This window comes from Chlamydomonas reinhardtii, chromosome 12 (genome assembly GCF_000002595.2).
Source record: "Chlamydomonas reinhardtii strain CC-503 cw92 mt+ chromosome 12, whole genome shotgun sequence".
NCBI classification, from domain to species: Eukaryota; Viridiplantae; Chlorophyta; class Chlorophyceae; order Chlamydomonadales; family Chlamydomonadaceae; genus Chlamydomonas; species Chlamydomonas reinhardtii.
The window spans coordinates 2,408,056-2,428,711 of record NC_057015.1 but is presented as its reverse complement, the minus strand read 5'-3'; the positions used below and the strand labels follow the sequence as shown (position 1 = coordinate 2,428,711).

Below are 20,656 nucleotides of genomic sequence, written 5' to 3'. Positions count from 1 at the left end.
CCTAGACTACCGAGGCCCAACCGGACCACCGGAGACCGCTGCGTTTACATATCAATGTCCTGGGTCACACACGTGACAGCCATCCCTCACTCAGTCCCCCCGTTGCAGCGCATACGCGGCACCACTGAACCCCACCAGCACCTGCTGACTCCCCGCCCCTGCCCCTGCTCCTCCCGCTCCCTCTCCCCCTCCACCTCCCGCGCCCGCGCCCGCTGCCGCCTCCGTCACTCGCGCATACGCCTGCACGCCCCACCGCACGCCGCCGCCGGCCGGGTACAGCCGCGAGGTCACACGCGCCCGGCCGCCGCCGCCAAACGCCTCCAGCACCGACCCATCCACCAGCACCTGCAGCGAGGCACCCAGCACCGACACCACCACCGGCCCCTCGCCCGCCCCGCCTGCCGCACCTTCACTCCCGTCCCCAGCACCTCCTACTCCTTCTCCTATTCCTGCTCCTGCTCCGATTCCTGCTCCTGCACCTGTGCCATCGCCAGCGCCAGTGACGTTGCCATTGCCGCCGTCGTTGCCGCCAGCCCCTGCCCCGCCGCCACTGCTGGGCGGTGGCGCCGCCGCCGGCTCGGTACGAGTCCACAGCGGCAGGTAGCCGCCCTGCAGTCGTGTGCCGTTAGTCATGCCGCCCACACACCCCCGCTCCACGAACAGCCCGCCGGCGCCGCCACCCACGTCGCCGCCCTCCGCCATGTCCGACACAGCCAGACGCGGCGCGCCGCCGCCCAGCAGCCGCAGCCGAGGCGGCGCAGCCGCAGCGGCGGCGTTGGCGGCGGCGTTGGCGGCGCTACTGCTAGTGGCGTTTGCGGAAGGCGGTTGTGGCGGTTGTACGGAGCCGTTGATGTAAACGGCAACGTAACTGCCGTTGCCTAGCAGCAGCCGCATCCCCACCTCGAAGTCCAACGGCCGCCAGGACCCAGCCGCCGCCGCCGCCGCCGCACCCGTTGGGGAGCTGGTACTGCTGCTATTGCTACTGCTGCTGTTAGCAGCCGCCGCCAGCGGTGGCGGCGGCACATACGGCATGCTGAGAACCCGCAGTGTGAAGTTGAGCTGTACCTCCAGCCGCCGCCGCAGCCGCCCCGCCACGTCATCCGGGTCGTCGTACGGGTACTGCTGGCCCGCCTGGGGGCCGGAGGTGGGGGTGGAGCTGGAGGTGGTGGGATTCGTGCCGCTGCCCGCCGTGCCGCTGCCACCCTTGCCATTGGCAGCAGCAGCAGTAGCAGCGGCAGCGGCAGTAGCACGCACCAGATCCAAGGACTGGTCTTTGGGCGGCACCAGGAGCCAGCACGCCGAGTCGCCACACGACCCAGCCGCCGCCTCGCCGCCGCCGCCAGCGGCCCCGCTGCCGGCTGCTGTGCCCGCAGCGGGAGCGGCGCCGGCGCCAGCGGCAGCAGCAGAAGGCGCGGAGGCGTTCGTGGGCAGGGCGCCCGGGGCCCCGCTGCCGCCACTGCGGCTGCTGTCATTGCTGCTGCCTCCCCCACTGCTAGGGCTGCTGCTGCTGTCGCCGCCGCCGCAACCACCTAGCGCCACGTCAGGCCGGCAGCAGCTGCGCCGAGAGCGGCTCCGGGACAAACTGCCCTGCTGCGGCTGACCCTCGCTACCGCCACCGCCGCCGCCAGCATCAGCATTTGTAGCAGCACCAGCGGCGCCAGCAGCAGGAGGCGGCTCCGCCGTCGGCGCCGGCGCCGCCACCACCACCGCCTGCTGCGCCCCCAGGTACAGGGGCCGCGGGCGGCGCAGCAGCTGCAGCTCCTGCGGGAGTGGCGGCCGCAAGTATGAGTGGCAGAGCGTAGGGTTTGTCCGCGAACGAGCACAAGGGAAAGCAACATCATGTAAAGAATTGCGTTAAAGGAGCCACAACAAGGATGCGCCGTCCAAGTTGCCTGCTGCACCCCCAGCTGCCACCCCCACCCCCATCCACTTCCACGCTCTCCTCCTCGTCCTTTTGCATCGGGCTTGCTTGGTTTAGTTGCTGGTATTTGCAACCCCACCCCCACGCCCTCCCCCGCCCCGCACCTGCACGGGCCGCGCAATGAGCTGCAGTGTGTCTGGGTCCACGTACAGGGCGCGCGGGAAGGTGAGCAGCCCCTGCCAGCCGGCGGCAGCGCTGAGGGGTGTGCCCTGCGCGCACATCTCACCGCAGCCCACAGCGTCCTGAGGCGGCGGCGGGGGGGGGGTGTGCGGCAGGGCCAGACTGCTTGCATTACGGAAATGGGGCGTGTGCATGCCGGTCCTCACCCACGCACCCACGCTCCCACCCGACCCACCCACCCAACCCACTGCCTCCACGCACCACCCTCCGCCTCCACCTCCCCACCCTCTCACCTCGTACGCCCAAGCGAACCAGACCAGGCGTCCGTCCCCCATGCGGAAGGCCTGTGACGCGTACACACCGCCGTAGTCCAGCAGCTGGGGGGCGCTGCGCACCCGCCGCGGCTCAGAAGCGTTGGTGCTGGTGGTGGTGTTGGTGGTGGCGGGTGGAGGGTTGGGCAGTGGCGGCAGGAGCAGCTCCGGGGCAAATACGTCCTGGTGGAGGTGGGGACGTTGTGAATACCAGCCCGAGCTAAACCAAGTGCAAGTGAGCTAGGCAGCTAGGCAGCTAACGAAGCACAGGCGCAGTGCGGGAGGGGGAGCAAGAAGCTGTGACAGGGCTCGGTGGGTGTTGGGGTCGGTGGTCGCCGCCCCGGGCTTTCCTGTGCCCCCCGCTGCAATCTCACATACGCACACAGACACGCACACACACACATACACATGTGCGCACACAAACACACATAGCACCATGCACTCCGATCTCCATTCCCACGAGCCCTCCATCACCCCCACTCCACGCCCTCCAGCCCTCCCCAGCCCTCCCCAGCCCTCCCCCCTCCACTCCACACCCTCCAGCACCCACCCTGCCGTCCTGGTACGCGGCCAGGGAGTAGTCCAGCGCGGCGGGGGCGCCCAGCTGGTACCAGTCGGCGGCGAACCCGGGCCGCCCGCGCATCTGGAGGGGGGGACAGGTGGGGCGGGAGGGGCAGGAGGGACGGGAGGGGCAGGTTGATGGGGCAGGAGGGGAGGGCAGGTTGTGGTGGCTGCACAGAGGCAAATTCACGGCTGTTCCCAACCACCGCAGGTACGCACACACACAAACACACACACACACACACACACAAGACACACAATAGCACACACACAATAGCACACCTGGTCGCTGTATTTGAACACCACCACACCCGTGCCGCCGTTGAGCAGGCCCGCCGAGTCCTCCTCCGCAGCAGCCAAACCACTGGTGCTACTGCCACTGCTACTGCCGCTGCTGCTCGTATTGCCGCTGCCGGCATTAGCAGTAGCAGGCGGGAACGCGCCTTCAGCGGTCGAACCGCCGCGATCACTGCTGCCAGTGCTGTTGGACCCGCCACTGCTGCTACTGCTGTTGCTGCTGCTACTGCTACTGCTGTTACCTCCTGCTGCAGCCGCGCCGCCCCCTGCTGCTGCTACTGCCGCGCCTCCTGCCGGCGGCCTCCCACCAGTCCCAGCCGCCGCCGTTGCCAGTGCGGAGCGCACCTGCGCATCCGCCGCCAGCGCCGCCGCCGCACCCGACTCCACTGCCGACGGCGGGAGGGTGAAGAACCCTGCACACAAGCAGGCACGCACAATCTCATATGCCATTTCTACCAACTTCCCACTCTCCGCCTTCTTCGCCTTCCCGCCACCTGGAAGCACACCACCACCCACCCACCCAACCCACACGACCACTCAACCCACCCACACGATCACCCAACCCACACGATCACCCAACCCAACCCAACCCGCCCAACCCAACCCACTCACGCCCTCACCCACCCGGGCACTCCCACATGCGGCAGCGCGGCCCGATCTGGTCGCACGGCCCGCCGTAGCCGCGCGTGCCGGGCGGCGTGCCGGCCGCGTCCGCCGCCAGACACGCCTCATACAGCGTCAGGTTCTGACCCAGCTGCGAGTACAGCGTGCCTGTGCGGTGGGGTGGGGTGGGGGATGGGGTTGTTAAAGTCTAGAGGAAAAGCGCCCACCCCACACGTCTGGGGTGCATTTCTTCCTCTGTAGTTCTCGGGGTATATGAGTGCTGATCGCTCCTCAACAGGGGGTGGGGTGGGGTTGGGGGGGTGTGGGGTTGGGGGTTGGGGGTTGGGGATGGGGGGTTGGGGTTGGGGTTGGGGGGTGTGGGGTTGGGGGTTGGGTGTGGGGGATGGGGGGTGCGGGATGGGGGGGGTGCGGGATAGGATTGGGGAGCTGGGTTTGAGTGGGGTGTTGTAAGTGCCAGCCCAATCTAAACCAAACCAAGCGAAACTAGAGGAGCGAATGCAGAGGTGAAGGATGCAGGCGATAATACTCATGGGTGGGGGACCAGGGGGGAGGAGGGATGTGTCGGGTGGTGGCAGCATGCGGGGGTGGATGGGTGAGGGGAACATGTACACCGTATTTCGTACGTGCAAGTGGAGCAGGCAGCATAATTCGAGCGGCATATAAGTTGTCCGCGCGAGGGCAACAAAACGAGTATCTGTCGAGCCGTGTACGTGTGCGTGTGCGTGCGTGCGTATGTGTGTATGTGTTGAAGGGGAACGAAATGGTTGTATGAATGTCCACCGTGTACCCCTGAACGCGCACAGCCCTCCCCCAATTGACGTTCCATGGGTTGCTTGGACGGTACACACACACACACACACACACACACACACACGCACACACACACTCATACACACACACACGCACACACACACTCATACACACACACACACACACACACACACACACTCACACACACACACACACTCACACACACGCACCTGCGTACGTCCAGGCACGCAGGTCGGGTGAGGAGTACAGCGCCGCCGAGCCCACACAGTCGTCCAGAGCCCCCACGGCAGTGAACCACACACCGCCGCCGCCGCCGCCATCATCACCGCTGCTGCTGCCATTCCTACTGTTACTGCTACTGCTCCCGCCGCCTTGCTGCTGCAGCCTCCGCCGGCCTCGCCGTCGCCTGCCGCCGCCACCGGCTGTAGCATTCCCACCACTACCACCCACACCACTGCCGCCCGCCGCCTTTCCTTCAGCCGCCGCCGCCGCCTGTTCCGCCGCCGCCGCCGCCTTGTCTGCCGCCGTCGCCGGCGGCCAGCCCAGCCACGCCGCCAGGTCGGGTCCAATGCGGTCGGCAGGCACCCGCCAGGGCGACACGGGGTCGCGGAACTGCGCCCGCACGCCGCCGGGCGGCAGCGGCAGGCCCAGCGGGTTGGCGGCGGCCGGCTTGAGCCAGCGCGTGAGGAAGGGGTCCGTGGGGTCGGCTGGCACGGCCACCGCCTGCGTCTGTGGGTGCGGGTAGGTTTGCGTGTGTGTGGTGGGGCTGGGGGTGGGGAGGGTGTGTGTGGATTGGTGGCTAGGGTGTGGGCCTGCACCACACAGCGCCCGGTACTTACCTCTGCCCCCTACCCACCCACCCACCCACCCAACCCAACCCAACCCAATCTGACCCCATCCAACCCAACCTGACCCTAATCCAACCCACAGTCACCACACCGACATCGCCCACATGCGTCCATCTCCCTTGTGCCCGTGATTTCAACACACCTGGTAATAATATCCGTAGGTGCTGAAGTTGTTAACTCCTGCAGCAGCAGCGCGCAAACAGCAGCTCGCTCAGCGGTAGCTGCAATGTTTTACCACTAGTCACCAGGGCTCCCGCGGCCTCTCCCCTCATTCCCCACTCTCCCCACCCTCCACACACAACTCACCTGTGTACAGAAGCAGCGGTGCTTCCTCACCACCACCACCACCACCACCACCGCCACTTCTACCACCCGCTGCTGCTGCTGCTGCTGCTGCTGCTGGCGGCGGCGGCGGCGGCGGCATGACGGCTGAGCCGCTCCAGCAGCCGTCGCGGTCCCAGGCCTCACCGGGGGCCAGCGCGATGGGCAGGTGCACCCAGTGGACCTGCAGGGGGGTGGGGCGGGGTGGGGAGGAGGTGTGGGGAGCAGGGGAGGAGGTGTGGAGAACAGTGGAGTGGTTTGGGCAGAGGTGGCAGAGGTGGCAGAGGTGGCCCAGGGGGGTTGCAAGGATGTTTGGAAAAGCGGTACAAAGCTGGGTGAGTGCCCACGGACAGGACAGGGCACGACAGCGCCTTGCCTCCCCACAGCCCGCCACCCGACCCGCTCTACCCGCTCGAGCTACCCGACCAACAGCACAGCACACACGGACACACGACGACACACACACACAGACACACACACACACACACGCACGACCCTCACCGCCCCCGCACCAGGTCGGGTGAGGCGGCGTGCCCCCAGTGCATGGGCCCCCACACCGCCCCGTGCGGGTTGTGCTGGTAGAACACGTGCACCAGCCCGCCCCACTGCATGAGGCCGTTGGGGTCGTTCAGCCTGTGCACGGGCACACGGGGGGGGGCCGCAGGTGTGTGCAAAGGAAAACAAAGCAGTGTGTATGTGTGGGGTGAGGGGGTTAACGTTGAACCAATGCCGGGGTGAGGAGGGTGAGGGGGGGGGAAGCGGAGAGGTGTGTGTGTGTGTGTGTGTGTGTGTGTGGTGGAGGTTAAGTCTGAACCAATCCCAAAGGTGCGTACGTACGTGTAACACTCATGCACTTCATCGCTGCCGGCCCACGCACACACACACACAGGCACGCACGCACGCACGCACGCAGGCGCACACGCCCACCCCGTCGCCCGCCCGCCCACCCACCATCCGCCGCCGGGCGGCAAGACGTGGAAGCCGGGTCGTAGCAGCGCGACCTCCCGCGCCGTCAGCGCCGTCAGCGGCGGAGCAGCCGGGTCGCTGCCCAGTGGGGATGAGGACACGGCAGGCTGCGGCGTGGCGCCGCCGCCGCCGCCGCCGCGGCCCCTCCAGGCGTTGTGGACGGCGAGCAGTGTGAACAGGATCGCCAGCCCGGTGACGGCTGACGAGGAAGTGAGGAGGAGGGCACAGGTGGGGCGGATATGAGTAGTGGGGTTCAGTAGCGGGTCGGGATTTGGGTCGGGAGAGGCAAGGGGACTGCTGGAATGGGACGGAGCCGCACAGCAGCGCTAGCCCGGCTGTGCGTGTGCGGAGCGAGCCTGGATGTATGTGTTAGCACCGCTGTCTGTATGTGTGTATGTGTGTGTGTGTGTGTCGTACACAAACCGTTGGGCCCTCCAAGGACCACACGGGAGTGTCGGCAAAGCACACATACACCTGTGCACCGACCCGCCCTCACCCCTGCCCCCACACCCACCCAGCATGACCAGCGCCAGCAGCAGAGGCTGCCACGGCTGTAGCCGCGCCCTCCAGCCCCGCAGCAGTGTCTGCAGCGGTGCCCCTGCTCCTGCCGCTACTGCCGTAGCAGCAGGCGCGGCGCCTCCGCCGATGCCGCCCCTGCTGCCGCCGGAGCCGCCCGTATGCCCCGCAGACGTTGGGGAGGAGAGGGGCAGTGACATGTAGGAGGTGGGGTAGCCGCCGCCGTGGCTGTGGCTGTAGCTGTTGCTGCCGCCAGGCCCGCCACCGGCGGCTGTAGCAGGGTTCTGCGGCGGGCCGCTGGGGCTGTGCCAGCCTGTGCTGCTGGGTGACCTGCGGCGAATGGCGCAATGGGCAGACCGACACGCCACAGGTTACAGGCAGGCAGCAGGTTTGGTCGCAATGCCTTTTAGCACAGCGCCACAAAAGGCAGCATGCAGGAGCGATAGGGCACTGCAGCAACACCCACGGGCGTCCGTCCCTCATCACGCCCCGCGCCCCATCCACGCCGCGCACCCTGGCGCCGCCGCCCCCCGGCCGCCGCCCCCCAGGCCAGCCGCCGCCGCCGCCGCCTCCACATCTGCACGAGGCCCCGCTGGCACGGATGACGTGGACTGCTGCTGCTGCTGCTGACTGGGCTGCTCCCAGCGGCCTGATCCGGGCGAGGCGGCCCGATAGGAAGTGGGTAGGCCGGGCCCTGCTGTGGTCGCAGCGGCGGCGGGTCCGGCCGCGGCGGGTCCTGATGAGCTGGCCGCGGCTGAGGCGGCGCCCCCACCGGCGCGACTGCGCTGCGACTGCGACCGCGACTGCTGCCACAGTCGGTTCTGTCGGTCCGCCAGTGCCAGCAGGGACTGAGCCTCCTGCAATGATAGCGGCAGCGGCCGAGGTGGCGGCGGCGGCGATTGGCCGGCGGCTGTGGGTGCTTCTGCAGCACCGGATTCGCCGCCTTGAGGGGCTGCGGTCGCGAGGGGTAGGGCTACTGCAGGCGCAGGCGCATGCAGAGGGTCGCTGCTGGCTACATGCTTTGTGGGCGAGCGCGGCGTCTCCACGTCCAGCGGCTGGTAGCGCGCGCCAGGCAGGACGCTGGAGGAGCGCTGCCGCGTGGGCAGCGAGGCCGGGTGGTCATCACCTGGCGTTGCCGGGGAGGACATCGCTGCACAGTTACTGTTTGCGTTATGGCAAAGACAGGAAGCCGGGCGCGAAATGCGCGTGGGGCGACGAGCAAGTCGCATGAAAGCGAGGGGGCCCGCGGGACAGGCGCGAGATTTTCTTACAGACGCCAAATCGGACGACACTTGCGGATGCGTTTATATTGCGTTGCTATGGTTCATATTGCGCCTCACCGAGCGCACGGATAGCTGAACGCTTCTGGTCAAGCTGCAACACCCCAACCCACGTCGCCTTGCCTGGTAGTTGTTTTCATCGCTTAATATCTTTGCTCTAGCAGCAGCTGCATAGGCCGCTCGCGACATCTTGGCTGCAAGGAAGAAGGCGAGCCGCGAGCTTCAAAATGCCGCCCCTGGTGCAAGCGGTCCACGATAAGGTCAAGTGAGTGCACAGTTGATGACTGTGAGGTATTTGGCAGCCCTCGATGCACGTCATCTCGAGGGGAAGTGTCAATCAAGGGAGGCTCGGTGTTGCTTTATACATATTGTGTCGGCCGCGCTGCACCCAGAAGTATTGCCCAGCCTTATAATTATGGAACGCGGCGCCTGGATGGACGCATCGAGTGTACCTGGCCAAATAAGGCCTTGCTCCGGGAGCTTGGTCCCGGCGTGCGCGACCCCGCCCACACCGGCGACCTTCCCCGGGCACCAGAAATCGCCCACTCGACACACTGGTCACCAGCCCAACCGAATCCCTTTCTTCATTACGCGCACTGCAACAGGAACTTCGTGCGCAACAGCGACCAGTTCAAGCGAGTATGCGAGTCCACGTTTGAGGCGCTGGACTACCGCAGCGCCGGCAAGGTATCTGTGGATGACGCGGCCAGCTGCGTGGAGGCGCTCTTCCGGGAGCTGCAGTCCGCATGCAGCGACTACGGTGAGCGGCAGTGGGGGGAGAGGAAGCCTCGAGGGTTTGACGAGGCCGGGGCTTTGCATTTGGTTGGTGCCCTGGGCATCTGTGGGACACTCTGCTGCTGGGGGGGGGAGGCAAGAGGGCTAGGGGACGGCACGGGGTCCGGGCCACGCACGCCCGTATGGTGTGGCCGCCATGCAGGCTCGCCGCGACCCCGTGTCTATCCTCCCACCACGGCCCCGCGCCCCGCCGCCCCGCTCCATACAGGCATCGTGCTGGACCCGCTCACATCCGACGACGTACGGAAGATATTCCGGGTGAGCGCGCGGGCGGGCGGCGCCACAAGCGGCGGTGTGTGTGTGTGTGTGGGGGGGCCTGTGAATACAGCCCCAACTAAACCAAACCGAGCCAAGGGGGGGAGCCATACATGAAAACGGTATACATCAAAAGAGGGTGTGGGGCGGACTGTCGGGGGGAGGCACACATGCCACAAGTGCCACAAGTGCCCTGGCACACACATTGGGGAGGATGGTCTCTGGCACACTTCGAAGTTCAGTCTCCCAACCACGCCCTGCACCCGCCCGCTGGCCCCACCATCCAACAACACACACTCGCTCACCGCCGCGAAGCCTTAACAGCTCACCCTCAAATGCTCACGCTCCGCCCCGCCCCGCTCCGCCCCAACTCCCTGCTCCACCCCGCTCCACCCCGCTCCACCCCGCTCGCTCCAACCCGCTTACAACCAGGAGTGTGACTACGACTCCAACGCGGTTCTGGACAAGAGCGAGTTCACCGACTTCTACTCGGCGGTGGTCACCTACGCAGCCATGAGGGCGGCGGCGGGGTTTGGACGCAGGTGGGCGGGCCGGGCCGGGCTGGGCCAGGCTTGGTTGGATGGGTGGGAGGTGGGAGGTAGGAGGTAGGAGGCGGGAGGGCGGGAGGATGGCTGCGCGGCGGGTTGTGAAGGGTATTTACACGGTGCCACGGGATGAGAACAGTGTGTTGCTGTGCTGCAGCGCCCTGTGTCCGGGCGGCACTGGCCTATCCCGGCCCCGCCCAGCCGCCTGCTTTGCCCCCTGCCGACTTCGCGCGGCCATGCACAACACCGTGTAGCCGCCCCTACACGCGCCCGGCCCATCTTCCCGCCCCTACTACGCCGTCACTTTTTGTAATTATTTCCCGCCCGCCCCGCTGCCCCCAGGTACGGTCTGGGCATGCTGGCGGGCGTTGCGGGTGTGGTGGTGGCCAAGTCGGCGCTGCGGCGGCTGCCGGTGGTGGGCGCCGTGGCGTCGCCGCTGCTGGGTGAGTGCGCGGCGGGTGGGGCGGGGCCAGGGCGCCTGGGGGGTGAGGGGCGCGCGAGAGTAGGGGGGGGGGTCACATTCATGATTAATGGGGGGCGGAAGGGGAGAGGGCCAGACGGGTTTAAATACCAGCCCAAACTAAACCAAACGAAGCTAAACTCGTGCAGCACAGGCAGAGGCGGAAGCGGGGGGTTCCTAACAGGCGCCAGGCGCACACGTACTCCATCAGGACATTGGCAGGACGCTGTGTGGACTGAGTGCGGCATGGTTCGGCAGTGCTGCAGCAGGGAGGGCCTGTGCGGCTGGCACCGCCGTGCCGCAACGACGCTCACTTCAACCGCCGGGACTCTGAAGTGCGGCACTCCACCCAAACTGCCCTCCGCAGGCCTGCTGCCCACCATCATTGTGGGGCCGGCGCTGGGAATTGCGGCAGTGTACGGTCTGTCTCAGAACGACCTCTTCGCCATCCGGCACAAGCTATTCCCGCCCAAGCAGCCGCCCATGCGGCGGTGAGGGCGCTTGGAGGTGGCGGTGGCGGTGTGCAGGTGGGGGTGCACGGCGCAAAGAATTCAAAAGTGCTGGAAAGAGGTGGTGCAGTGGAGGCTTGGCGGCAATTGGCCATTGGTGTGCTGTAGAGCTGCTAGCGAAGGGGCCGTGTACGCTTGACCAGGGAGTGGCCGGCCGACGTGACCGAGTGACATACATTGGGGCTCAGGAGGCTGTGATCCGAGTGACATTGTTTGTGACGCGTGACAGCGTAGTAGGACACAGCTGTGCGCAGCCATACTAATAGGCAGTGATGGCAGTCAGGTGCGGCAGTCAGGGGTGGCAGAAACTGGTGTGGAGCTCGAATGTATTTACAGGGGGCCTGACTGCGGCTGTGCGATGGTCGTGTGCAGTGGTGGGCTGCCCTTTGGCAGGTGACGTTGCACTCCAGGCGTGAGAAAGTTGGAGAGAGCCATGTTGTTATGGCCGTTGCATGGAGCGGTGATTGTTGATTGTTCCGCGTGTACCAGGGGTGCACCTGCCCAAGACCCCCTGCACGGGAAACTGGGAAAGGCCGTACCGCCAGATAATCTTCTCGGACAGCGATTTTGAGACGCCATTGTGTGTGTGGGGGGGGGGGGGTAGGTCCGGTTAAGATTGCTGTCCGAGAAGATCACCTGGCGCATTTAGGCCTTGAAATCACCCCCGACTTTTGGACACTGCCCCTTGCACTGCCCTGGCCACGGGTGAGCCCGGGTTGCATCAAACTTCAACACGCAGCCTGGGTTGGCTGTTTGGTTGTTCGCACTGCTCCCGCTTCTTGGCCTCCTCCGACCCTTGCGCGCCCGCGTCGTGGAGGGCGGAGGCAACTGACGACGATGAGTCAGAGATCAACGACCGTCGGCGGGAACAAGCTAAAAGCTTAAACGCTTGCACGGTGCCTCCCGTTGGTTGCCCGCCGGGGTACTCCTAGAATCACGCTTGTCCCTCAGGCCTGGGGCCATCATTGGGCTCGGTGCATGCGCACCAACAATGGTGCACGTCACGGCCATGTCCACGTCCTAGACATCCAACTCACGCATCCTAGCGCGAGGCGATATCTGAGAGAACTGAGACAGTCGAGTGAGTGAATCGCGGCCCCCTTTATTTTTTACTGCTCTTTCGGATTTGAGGGCCTTTCGGAAGTATGCCAAGAACCTCGCAATTATACAGCATAACTGTATACGAACCCACCTGGACACATAGAACACCAAAAGCTTGAGGCATGCCTTTCAGAGCGCTGTGCCGCTGCAAGACAATTTGGAAGCCAACACGCTTCGGTTCTCTTCATGGGTTCCACCGCCAGCTCTGAGGCGGCGGTGAGGGCGCTCCTGCAGCAAGGTGCGCTCACTAGCTGCGGGCCGTGGCTGGGCGCTGTGTTGTTATGGGGCATGGCGGTCGCATTTTCTTTGGCAGACCTGCACGTCGCACTGTGGGTCCTGCGGCTGTCCTCTATCGACATGCATGAATAGCAAGATGGCGCGTTGTGCATGCCGCTTGAAGCGGCCGTGCGAGTTTCCGAACCGGCGGGTCGCGAGCGCAGCAGCAACTGCTTCTGACCTTAACCTCAACCTCGATCAGTTGATTTACTGTGATGCAGCCGCCCTAAGTGACGTGCACTTCCTTCGCCGGCAACGACAGACGTGGCGCGCACCAGCCAGGACCAGCAGGCTGGGGGCAAGCAGCTGTGGGCGGGCGAGCTGGGTCACGGGGGGCAAAGAGAAGGCCTTGTGACTCTTTGCCACACGCACGGGCCTTGCATGTGACGCGCTGGCGTTGCTCCCGGCGGCTTCAGCCTGGGGCACCGCGTCTAGTTCGCGGCCGGAGTGAAGTGCTCGGCTTTGTGCTGGCGCTCCCCTGGACGGTGGGACAGCTGGGGTTTGCGTGGTGGCTGCGAACACGGGGCCCCACATTTACGACTGCGTCATGCCAATACGTCGGCGCCAGCTTCACCAGTGTGGCCGCCATGGGTCTCCGCCGCGGCGTTCCACTTTGCACTGCTGCTGTTCCTGGATGCCAGCGTGGCGGAGACCATGGCGGCCACACTAGTGAAGCTGGCGCCGACGTACTGGCATGACGCAGCCGCATATCTGGGCCCCCGTGTTCGTATCCACCACACAAACGTCAGCTGCCCCACTGTCCAGGGGAGCGCCAGCACAAAGCGTGTGCCAGCATGACCTGGCGTGTGACCGTGCGTTGTCGTGATATGGCGGGTGACCAGAGCTGGCACGGTTCGTGTTGGTCAGGCTGCCTTAGACTTGCGTGGGTGAAGGGTTGTGGGTTTGAAGCCAAGCAAGCAGTTTGGGGCTGTTATGGACGTCAATAGTTGACGTGCCATCTGCGTCTGGAGGTGAGAGCGTCAGCGAGTTTGGGGTGACGTGCATCCGGATGGGGCCTGTTGCGCCTCCGCGCTGATGGATCTGACAGCCGACAGCTCTGCCCGTGTCTGTGTGAAGGGTGTGTTGTCTGACGCCTTCCCAGTGCTCAACGGCCTGCCGCAGGGCAGCACCGCCTCACCTCCGCTGTGAGTCATCCAACTGCAGCCGCTGACCGCCGCGGGGGCGGCGGCGGCGATGGTGGTGGTGGAGGGCCTGGCCCCACCAGCGAGCAGCAGCAGCAGCGGCAGCGGCCCTGGGCCCAGCAGTGGCGGCGTGCATGTGCGTAGCGGAGGGGGCGAGCAAGGCCGCATGGAGGAGGACAGCGCGGCGTCGCCCAAGAAGCGGCGCCGGTGCGCAGATTGAGGCCGGCCAGTGTCTGGTCAGGGTCTTTGCAGGCGAGCATAGCTAGCATCGCGCAGTATGTGGTACGCCGCAGCAGTGAGGAGTGTTGTGGCTAGAGGATTTCCTGCTGTTTGGTTGATTGCTGGCTGTGCTTGTGCTTGGCAGCGAGACGTGGCTGGACGCATGGCGGGCCGTGCCTGCACGAACCGACCCGGCTATGTCCGGGAGATGATGTAGACGCTTGCGGCCTCAGATTAGAGACTTGGCGTGGGCGCAGCCGACTTCTCCCTTGCGAGGGAAGACCACATGTCTTGTCCATGTGACAGAATGCATGGTTACAAGAACGACCCGGTATGACAGGTCTGCTGGTAACCCTATTATCGAAGATGCTCTACGACGAACGACGAACAATGCTCAGTCGAGGAAGCCAGCGAGCACAGTAGTTGGAGAGGCCTAGGGCATACCCGGGCGCCAAAGATCCAACGGCTGAAACTGCTAGGATTAGGGATAGAGATGGTGACTGAGGCCCCGGCCTGATGCGCGTTTCATGGCCAGGGCCCGTGCGGGCGGTCACCCTTACGCATCCATGCACCTTGGGGGCAGCCACACATCCCCGCCGCGAGAGCAGGGGAGCGCCTTGGGAGCTCGGTCAAGGTGTGAGCTGTGCTACAGGTTCAACTGTCCAAGTGAGTGTGCAAAAAGGGAAGGCATGAATGGCATGGATGGCGTGTGAGATGTGCACCGTGGACCAGGGGAACTCCTGCCGTGGACCCGTGGCCATGTTCACATCCCTTGTATGAATGCGACACTACAAGAAGGGACAGTCCGACCAAGCAAGGGTGCCCAGCACCCAGGTCAGGAGGAACCGAAGGGAAACCGCCCTCCCCCCAGCTGGCTGCCGACCTTCACCAAACCGTGCAGTGTTTCTGCGCGCTAAGCGTCTTAGCGTGTCTCAGCTGCTACACCGTCACAAGTGGAAGCCAAGCCGAAGCCCGCCAGAGCCCCACAACCGTGCAGCAAACCATGTCGGCGCACGAAGAATAGAACCAGACGCAAAAACCAGGTACACCGGGCATACAGTCCGGCGGCGCCCAATCAAACGCCAGCCCTGCACTACAAAAACTCGCTGAAGCAACCGAAAACCGTATCACCGGCACCCGACGCCCACAACCCAGAGGCAGGTTCAAGGCGAGGGAGGCGGGGAGTCCACATCATCAGGTAGCACCAGGAACATGCAGTCCCCGGCATCCCCCGACTCCGGCTCGGCACCCATGGTCATGTTCTCTCGCAAAGCTCGCGCCACAACGCAGTCCCAGAAACGTTGCCGGCGGTCCCCATCACACATATCCATCGCACAAGCCTGACACAGAGGCACCTCGTTCCAGACGCACGGCGATGATCATTCTTCGGAAATGCCTAACATGCCACCCGTCACAGCGCCTCATTGTGGCGGGTCTCCCACTTCAACGCCCACAAACGGGCCAGAGTGCCGGCAAAGGCTCCAGCGGCCTGAGCCGTTTCCTCCTCCGGCACACACAGCAGCCCGCACATACAGCAAATGTTTAGCCCGCAGCGCGGACAGCTGGGGACCCAGCTGCATCACCGTGCCCGCCTTCACGGAGTACTCCACCAGGAGAATGGGCGAGCCCCCGTCTTGCACCCACCCCAATCCCCGAGCCACCTGCTCCAGGGCCCCAGCCACCGCCCGTTGCACGTCTGCGGCCGGCAGCGGCACGAAAGCAGCACGCCCACGAGCCACCCCGGGCCTCCCGCGCCGCCGCCTCCCAGCCGGCAGGGAGCAGTGCGACCACCGCAGCAAAGCGGGCTGCAGCCTGCAGGGGCGAGTCGGACCCCACCAGCGGGGACGGCAGCGCCCTCCGGGGCCCCCACCCAAACACAGGCCGCCACACCTTCTTCAGATACAGATCCAGCACTGTCTCCTCAAACCCGGCGCCCCACCCCCACGGCAGGCGGAGGCCGCCCGCACCTTCTCCAGCTGGTCAGACGCCGCCACCAGTTGACCCACGTACAGGAGCCCCGGCAAGGCAAACAAATCTGCAAACACCTTGTATGGTGTACACCTGGGGCCAACGCCCTGGATTGTCAAGCTGGGCAAGGCGGGATCCCGCGCGTGGGATGGATGTTGCACCAACGCGACCGCATCATCGAGGCATGGGCAACGGCTAAGCCCATTGCATTTGCCAATGCAAGCACAAAGGCGTCTTCGCGCCGTTATGCAGATTTGAGCCGGCTTTAATATAACAATCTTCGCCACATTTGAGCGTGCTCGTGTTCCCATTTATGGACCCGAATTTTGAAACAAAAAATTGGCACTGTGGCACATAGGTACTGGCGTCACCGCCACCTTCGCATTTGGGCGAGTGCATGGGGTCGCCCATTTCCCTTCTATGTGTGAGCCCGGGCGCAATTCCTTCTCCATAGACGTGCTAGCTAACTCAAACGATCCTAGCTAGCCACTCTACTCCACGACCCACAGACTACTGCGTTCTGCGCCGACTGCTGAAAGCCTTTTCCACAACCTTCGTTCTTCTATAGCCCACGATGAGTCTCGCAACGAGTAACATTTTTGCCGCTCTTGACACTAAGAAGGTGAAGAAATCCAGCGGCAAGACTAAGAAGGACGGCGAGAAGAAGAAGAAGCCGACCGAGGCCAAGAAGGCTGTAGACACCGCTGAGCTTGAGAAGCAGCTGTTCTCTCAGCCTGTGGGACTCGCCAGCTGGGCCGACGATGAGGACGACGACTTTACCGCCCCGGTAGACGCCGGCTGGACGCAAGTGAGTGCCGGTCGCCCATCGGTCGCTGCCGTCGCTTCCTGTGCTCACCCAATCGCACGCTGCAGGCGCCGCGTGGTGGCGCCCCCGCTGTGGTTGCTGCCAACGGGACGCATGACGAGGAGGAGGAGGACGATGAGCACGACGAAGAGGAGCACGACGAGGTACGCTTCACAGATTGCACTTTTAAGTATAAAATATCCAAGATCTACTGTTGGCGGTGCAGGAGGAGGAGATAGACCTGGAGGCGGAGCTCGGCGTGGAGCTCGGGACGGGCGACGATGGCGAGCACGAAGGTGCGTATGCGGCTTGGATTCCATCGCAATTACGACTTTGGTGCGCAGCACAGGCGCTCATTTTTGCCATGGTATGCTTTGCAGAGGAGGAGAGCAAGGATGAGCCTGCGCCAGCCCCCGCTCGCGCGGCCGCGGCGCCCGCGAAGCAGACTCAGCAGGAGCAGCAGCTGTCGAAGAAGGTGCGCAGCGATTAGGACGGGGCGATCTTGGGTCGGGCGCAACCGCGCGGCTCGGAGTCGCCGTGGACTGGTCGGGGTTCGGTTTCAGCGTGCCGCCGCCCCCAGTCCCCCAGTCCCCACACTCGCTAGGGACCGCAATGCTCTCATCTAGTACACCCCGCACATCACAAAGCCTCTGCCACTGCAATCTGCCTTGCTTGCACCGCGCCACATCACAACACAGGAGCTGAAGAAGAAGGAGCTTGAGGACCTGGACGCCGTGTTTGCGGAGCTGGGCATCAGCGTGGCCGCCAAGGCGGCGGCGGACGCGGCGGCGGCGGCGGCCGCCAACGGTGAGAGCAAACGCAAGAAGAAGGACAAGAAGAAGTCGCCCGAGGGCGCTGAGGGCGCGGCGCAGACGGCGGCGGCTGCGGCGCCGGAGGAGCCCGCGAGCGAGGAGCCGGGCAGCGAGGACGTGGACGAGGCGGGAGCGCCACTCGACCCCGCGGCGGTGAGAGACGGGAGGAGTTGGGGGAGGGAGCGGAAAGCAAACCAGGGTGCTCGCTGGGCCGTATGGCGAACGTGAAAGAGCGGGGGGAGGGATCAAGAGGAACGGAACGCGGAGGAGGCGGCGGGAGGAGGAGGAGGCTGGAGGAGGCGCGGTGATGGGTATGGGCAGGAGTGGAGGTGGCATTGTCTGGGGCGAGGTGCCCTGGTGGAGCACGAGGCAGGGCTGGGATGCGACAGTGGACGGCTGGGCGGGCCGTGTTGCAGGGGCGATACCAGTGCCCGTCCCTGGGCTCATGGGGCTGTGACGGACGAGGACCGCGGGCAGGCCGGCGGGCGGGCCAGGCAAGCGGGCCAAGCAGTCTGGGCGCATGGGGGCGTGCGTGAGTACGTTCAAGTATTGGGATGGGCATGGGCACAGCCAGGCACGGCGTCGTGCCGAGGCCTGCGTGGCCAGGCGGAAGGGTTCAGGGGCTTGGCACGCGGCTGCAGCACCGGCGCCGGGAGCGCGCGGGTGAAGGAGAGGGTCGGGATGGCTGTGTGCTGCCGTGAGAACCACACTGCCGCAAGGCTTGGCTGCCGTCTGGGCGGCCACACAGACTAAGCGCTCTCGCTGCAGCGCCACCGAGCCGCTTCACAACGCGCCCACGCCGATCCTCGCTTGCCGGCCCCTCCCTTCTCTGCCCCCGCCCCTGACCCCTGGCCTGCCCACCTGCCCCTCTTCAGTGCATCCTGTACCGCTTTTCCAAACATCCTTGCAAACCCCTCCCCCCCCCGCCCTTGCACACACCTATAGGTTAAGGCCAAGCTGGCCGCCAAGAAGAAGGGCGCTGAGGCGGCGGCCAAGAAGAAGACGGCGTCCAGCGCGGCGGTGCTGGCGGAGGCCAAGCTCCGGCAGGAGAAGGCCAAGAAGAAGAAGGACACCAAGGCGTACAACCAGGTGAATTGGAGGCAGGGGCGGGGCGGGGGCAGGGGTAACCGGGGGCAGGGGTTCCAGGCATGGGTAGTTAGATGAGACGGCGCAGCGTTGCACAGACTCCATACCGATGACCGCATGCCCAGGTCAGGGCGGGGTGTGGGTGGGGCGGGGTGGATCAAATGGTGCCGACGGATTAGGAGTGAGGTGTGCAGGCGGGGCAGCGGGCTCGCGTGCCGTTGTAGCAGGTGAACTGCTTTCCACCGTGTGCCGCCCGTGCTGCTTGTTTGCAGATGCCCACCCGGTAAGCAGCCGCGGCGGGGACGGCCTGCTGCCAGCTGGCGGTTGAGGCGGGTGCCAAGGCGGAGGCGGCGGCTGCCGCAGGGCGAGCGGCGGGAGGCGGCATTGCAGGGCAGTGCGGCGGGAGGTGAGGAGGCGGAGGCAGCGGCGAAGCGGAGATGCGGAGGTGCCGGCGACCAGCAAGTACAGCAGACATAAGCAGGCCGGACGGCAGTGGTTGCTGCTGGCGCTGCTGCTGCTGGCGCTGCCTAGTGGGCGATGCAGCGGCGGCCCAGCGGCGGCACAGCGGCGGCACAGCCCACAGGGTTGTGCTGGCCGAGGCCAGCTTGGGCTGGTGCGGATGCTGGCGCTGGTGCTGGACTGGTGCTGGTGGTGGGGCTGGTGGTGGGGCTAATGGCGTGGATACTGCCGAGCCGTGGGGCCGGCAGAATACAGCAGCTTGACAGCTAGGTCGGCAGGGAAAGGCCAGTGCGGCACGCACAAGATCTGCGTCGAAGCACATCAGTGCTGGCGGCTCGCCTGGGGCTAGGGGCAGTGCAGGCGGCGAGGGCCACCGGCGTTGCGGCCTGCTAGAGCGTGGGGTCGTGCCGAGCCGGCGAGGCAAGTCGGCCGATGCGGGCCCGCACAGGTCTTTCAAAGACATGCACATGCACATATGCGGGGAGGGGATCCAGAGCTGAAGCGTTCATGGCGCGCCCATGGTGTGCGCGCGGCGGGGCGCTTTCGTTACACGAGTGTACACGTGTGTATGTGTGTATGTGTCGAGTGCGTCTTCGATTCACTGGGTGTTCCTGAACGTGCGTGTGTTTGTGCGGTTTGCTGTCGAGGCGCTTCGGTGCAGGCGATAGCCGCACTGCACGCCGCGGGGGTTTGCGGCTGGCGAGTGAATCGTCCGCGGTACCGCCACGTGCGTTTTTTTTCAGCCGGCGCGGCCGCTGCCCGGGCGCCAGATTGAAACTTACTATCTAGCCAAGCATCCGGGCACACAGGGCGGGCCACAGGGCCTGAGTGCCAAAGCCTGGCCGCTCCATTTTACCCCGCAGTCGAGTAGTGTTAGGCGCGGAGAGCAGGCGGTAACTGTCATGTGCGCGATTTAACCAGAATGCTGCGTATGCGATGGCGGCGTGTGTCCTCTGTCTGTTGTCTGCACGAGAGTGTGTCTGTCTCAGTTTGCTTTGTGGTCTGTTCGCTGGGGCTGCCATAACATTTGCATGGCTCCCCTGTCAATCGCGTAAACGCGCGCTTGACTGCCCGACAGCTGTGCACGGTTGCCTTGATTCTGGCGAGCCCTGAGAGCTCACGGGGTCGCCCACATTCTCAGATTGGGTGCAGCACGAGTGCTGCGGCCGGGCGTTGGGTCCCGGCGGACAGTGGCGTTGCGTCTATAATGTGGCTGCCATATGTGTGCTGCGATTTAGGACGATGCACGTAGCAAGCCAACGGTCGTTGCGGCAGGAGGTGCGCAGGTCAGGCCGTAGGGTGAGAGGCCCCACGGGTTGGGAGGCCGTGGGGGTTGGAGGAGATTGTCGCCCGGCGCACGGGCTCTAGTCCCCGGACCATGATTGGCGAGCAAGGCGGGCGGGGGGCAGGCGCTCCCGCCCAGGCAGGAGAGGGGGCAGGACTGAAGGACTGCTGTGCCGTGGTGCGGGCGAGGACACCAAGTGACGGCGGGGACCCCACGAGCCAGGAGTAAGAAGGCACCGGGAGTTGCGGCCTGCTCCATCAGCAGGAGCCGGAAGCAAGAGCGCGAGAAGGCGCTGTGTGTAAAGGCACGAGGAGGCGCTGTGTTTCGTGGCCCATGGTCCCGCCACAGCGCACACGTCGCAGTACTGGAGGTAGACGGTCAGGCACGGGCTATTTCATTCAGC

The 20,656-nt window shown here is 65.3% G+C and overlaps 4 protein-coding genes across 4 annotated transcripts; 3 read left to right on the top strand and 1 right to left on the bottom strand.

The window, feature by feature from the left end:
- Positions 1–32: 32 nt before the first annotated feature.
- On the bottom strand, positions 33–8,504 carry CHLRE_12g507051v5 (uncharacterized protein). The gene is made up of 13 exons (XM_043068173.1): positions 7,770–8,504; positions 7,255–7,586; positions 6,726–6,939; positions 6,287–6,407; positions 5,760–5,958; positions 5,596–5,633; positions 4,815–5,334; positions 3,835–3,981; positions 3,196–3,623; positions 2,903–2,995; positions 2,335–2,535; positions 2,026–2,163; positions 33–1,761 (listed from the first exon to the last, which is right to left on the bottom strand). The coding sequence occupies exons 1-13, from the start codon at positions 8,402–8,404 to the stop codon at positions 91–93; spliced, it is 4,737 nt and encodes a 1,578-aa protein (XP_042918195.1). The 5' UTR covers positions 8,405–8,504; the 3' UTR covers positions 33–90.
- Positions 8,505–8,604: 100 nt separating this feature from the next.
- Positions 8,605–11,760, top strand: CHLRE_12g507050v5 (uncharacterized protein). Its single transcript, XM_043068172.1, has 6 exons — positions 8,605–8,801; positions 9,142–9,296; positions 9,540–9,589; positions 10,019–10,128; positions 10,474–10,574; positions 10,959–11,760. Exons 1-6 carry the CDS (start codon positions 8,764–8,766, stop codon positions 11,084–11,086), a joined length of 582 nt encoding a protein of 193 aa, XP_042918194.1. The 5' UTR covers positions 8,605–8,763; the 3' UTR covers positions 11,087–11,760.
- Positions 11,761–12,154: 394 nt separating this feature from the next.
- On the top strand, positions 12,155–14,620 carry CHLRE_12g507100v5 (uncharacterized protein). Its single transcript, XM_043068174.1, has 2 exons — positions 12,155–12,439; positions 12,740–14,620. Exons 1-2 carry the CDS (start codon positions 12,388–12,390, stop codon positions 12,862–12,864), a joined length of 177 nt encoding a protein of 58 aa, XP_042918193.1. The 5' UTR covers positions 12,155–12,387; the 3' UTR covers positions 12,865–14,620.
- Positions 14,621–16,054: 1,434 nt separating this feature from the next.
- CHLRE_12g507150v5 (uncharacterized protein) lies at positions 16,055–20,567 on the top strand. The gene is made up of 7 exons (XM_043068175.1): positions 16,055–16,614; positions 16,680–16,775; positions 16,838–16,907; positions 16,992–17,086; positions 17,310–17,576; positions 18,369–18,512; positions 18,782–20,567. Exons 1-7 carry the CDS (start codon positions 16,381–16,383, stop codon positions 18,794–18,796), a joined length of 921 nt encoding a protein of 306 aa, XP_042918192.1. The 5' UTR covers positions 16,055–16,380; the 3' UTR covers positions 18,797–20,567.
- The last annotated feature ends 89 nt before the right edge of the window (positions 20,568–20,656 follow it).

What these genes read in the sequence shown, in the direction of transcription:
- CHLRE_12g507051v5 (XM_043068173.1), bottom strand. Translation starts at nt 8,404, where the DNA reads ATGTCCTCCCCGGCAACGCCAGGTGATGACCACCCGGCCTCGCTGCCC. An exon ending in CCTACGGATATTATTACCAG is followed by an intron (nt 5,335 to 5,595) that starts GTGTGTTGAAAT and finishes CCGCACCCACAG; the next exon opens with ACGCAGGCGGTGGCCGTGCC. An exon ending in GGTTCGCTTGGGCGTACGAG is followed by an intron (nt 2,164 to 2,334) that starts GTGAGAGGGTGG and finishes CCGCCGCCTCAG; the next exon opens with GACGCTGTGGGCTGCGGTGA.
- CHLRE_12g507050v5 (XM_043068172.1), top strand. Translation starts at nt 8,764, where the DNA reads ATGCCGCCCCTGGTGCAAGCGGTCCACGATAAGGTCAA. An exon ending in ACGTACGGAAGATATTCCGG is followed by an intron (nt 9,590 to 10,018) that starts GTGAGCGCGCGG and finishes GCTTACAACCAG; the next exon opens with GAGTGTGACTACGACTCCAA. An exon ending in CGTGGCGTCGCCGCTGCTGG is followed by an intron (nt 10,575 to 10,958) that starts GTGAGTGCGCGG and finishes TGCCCTCCGCAG; the next exon opens with GCCTGCTGCCCACCATCATT.
- CHLRE_12g507100v5 (XM_043068174.1), top strand. Translation starts at nt 12,388, where the DNA reads ATGGGTTCCACCGCCAGCTCTGAGGCGGCGGTGAGGGCGCTCCTGCAG. An exon ending in GAGGGCGCTCCTGCAGCAAG is followed by an intron (nt 12,440 to 12,739) that starts GTGCGCTCACTA and finishes CGGCAACGACAG; the next exon opens with ACGTGGCGCGCACCAGCCAG.
- CHLRE_12g507150v5 (XM_043068175.1), top strand. Translation starts at nt 16,381, where the DNA reads ATGAGTCTCGCAACGAGTAACATTTTTGCCGCTCTTGACACTAAGAAG. An exon ending in AGCAGCAGCTGTCGAAGAAG is followed by an intron (nt 17,087 to 17,309) that starts GTGCGCAGCGAT and finishes ATCACAACACAG; the next exon opens with GAGCTGAAGAAGAAGGAGCT. An exon ending in CGCCACTCGACCCCGCGGCG is followed by an intron (nt 17,577 to 18,368) that starts GTGAGAGACGGG and finishes ACACACCTATAG; the next exon opens with GTTAAGGCCAAGCTGGCCGC.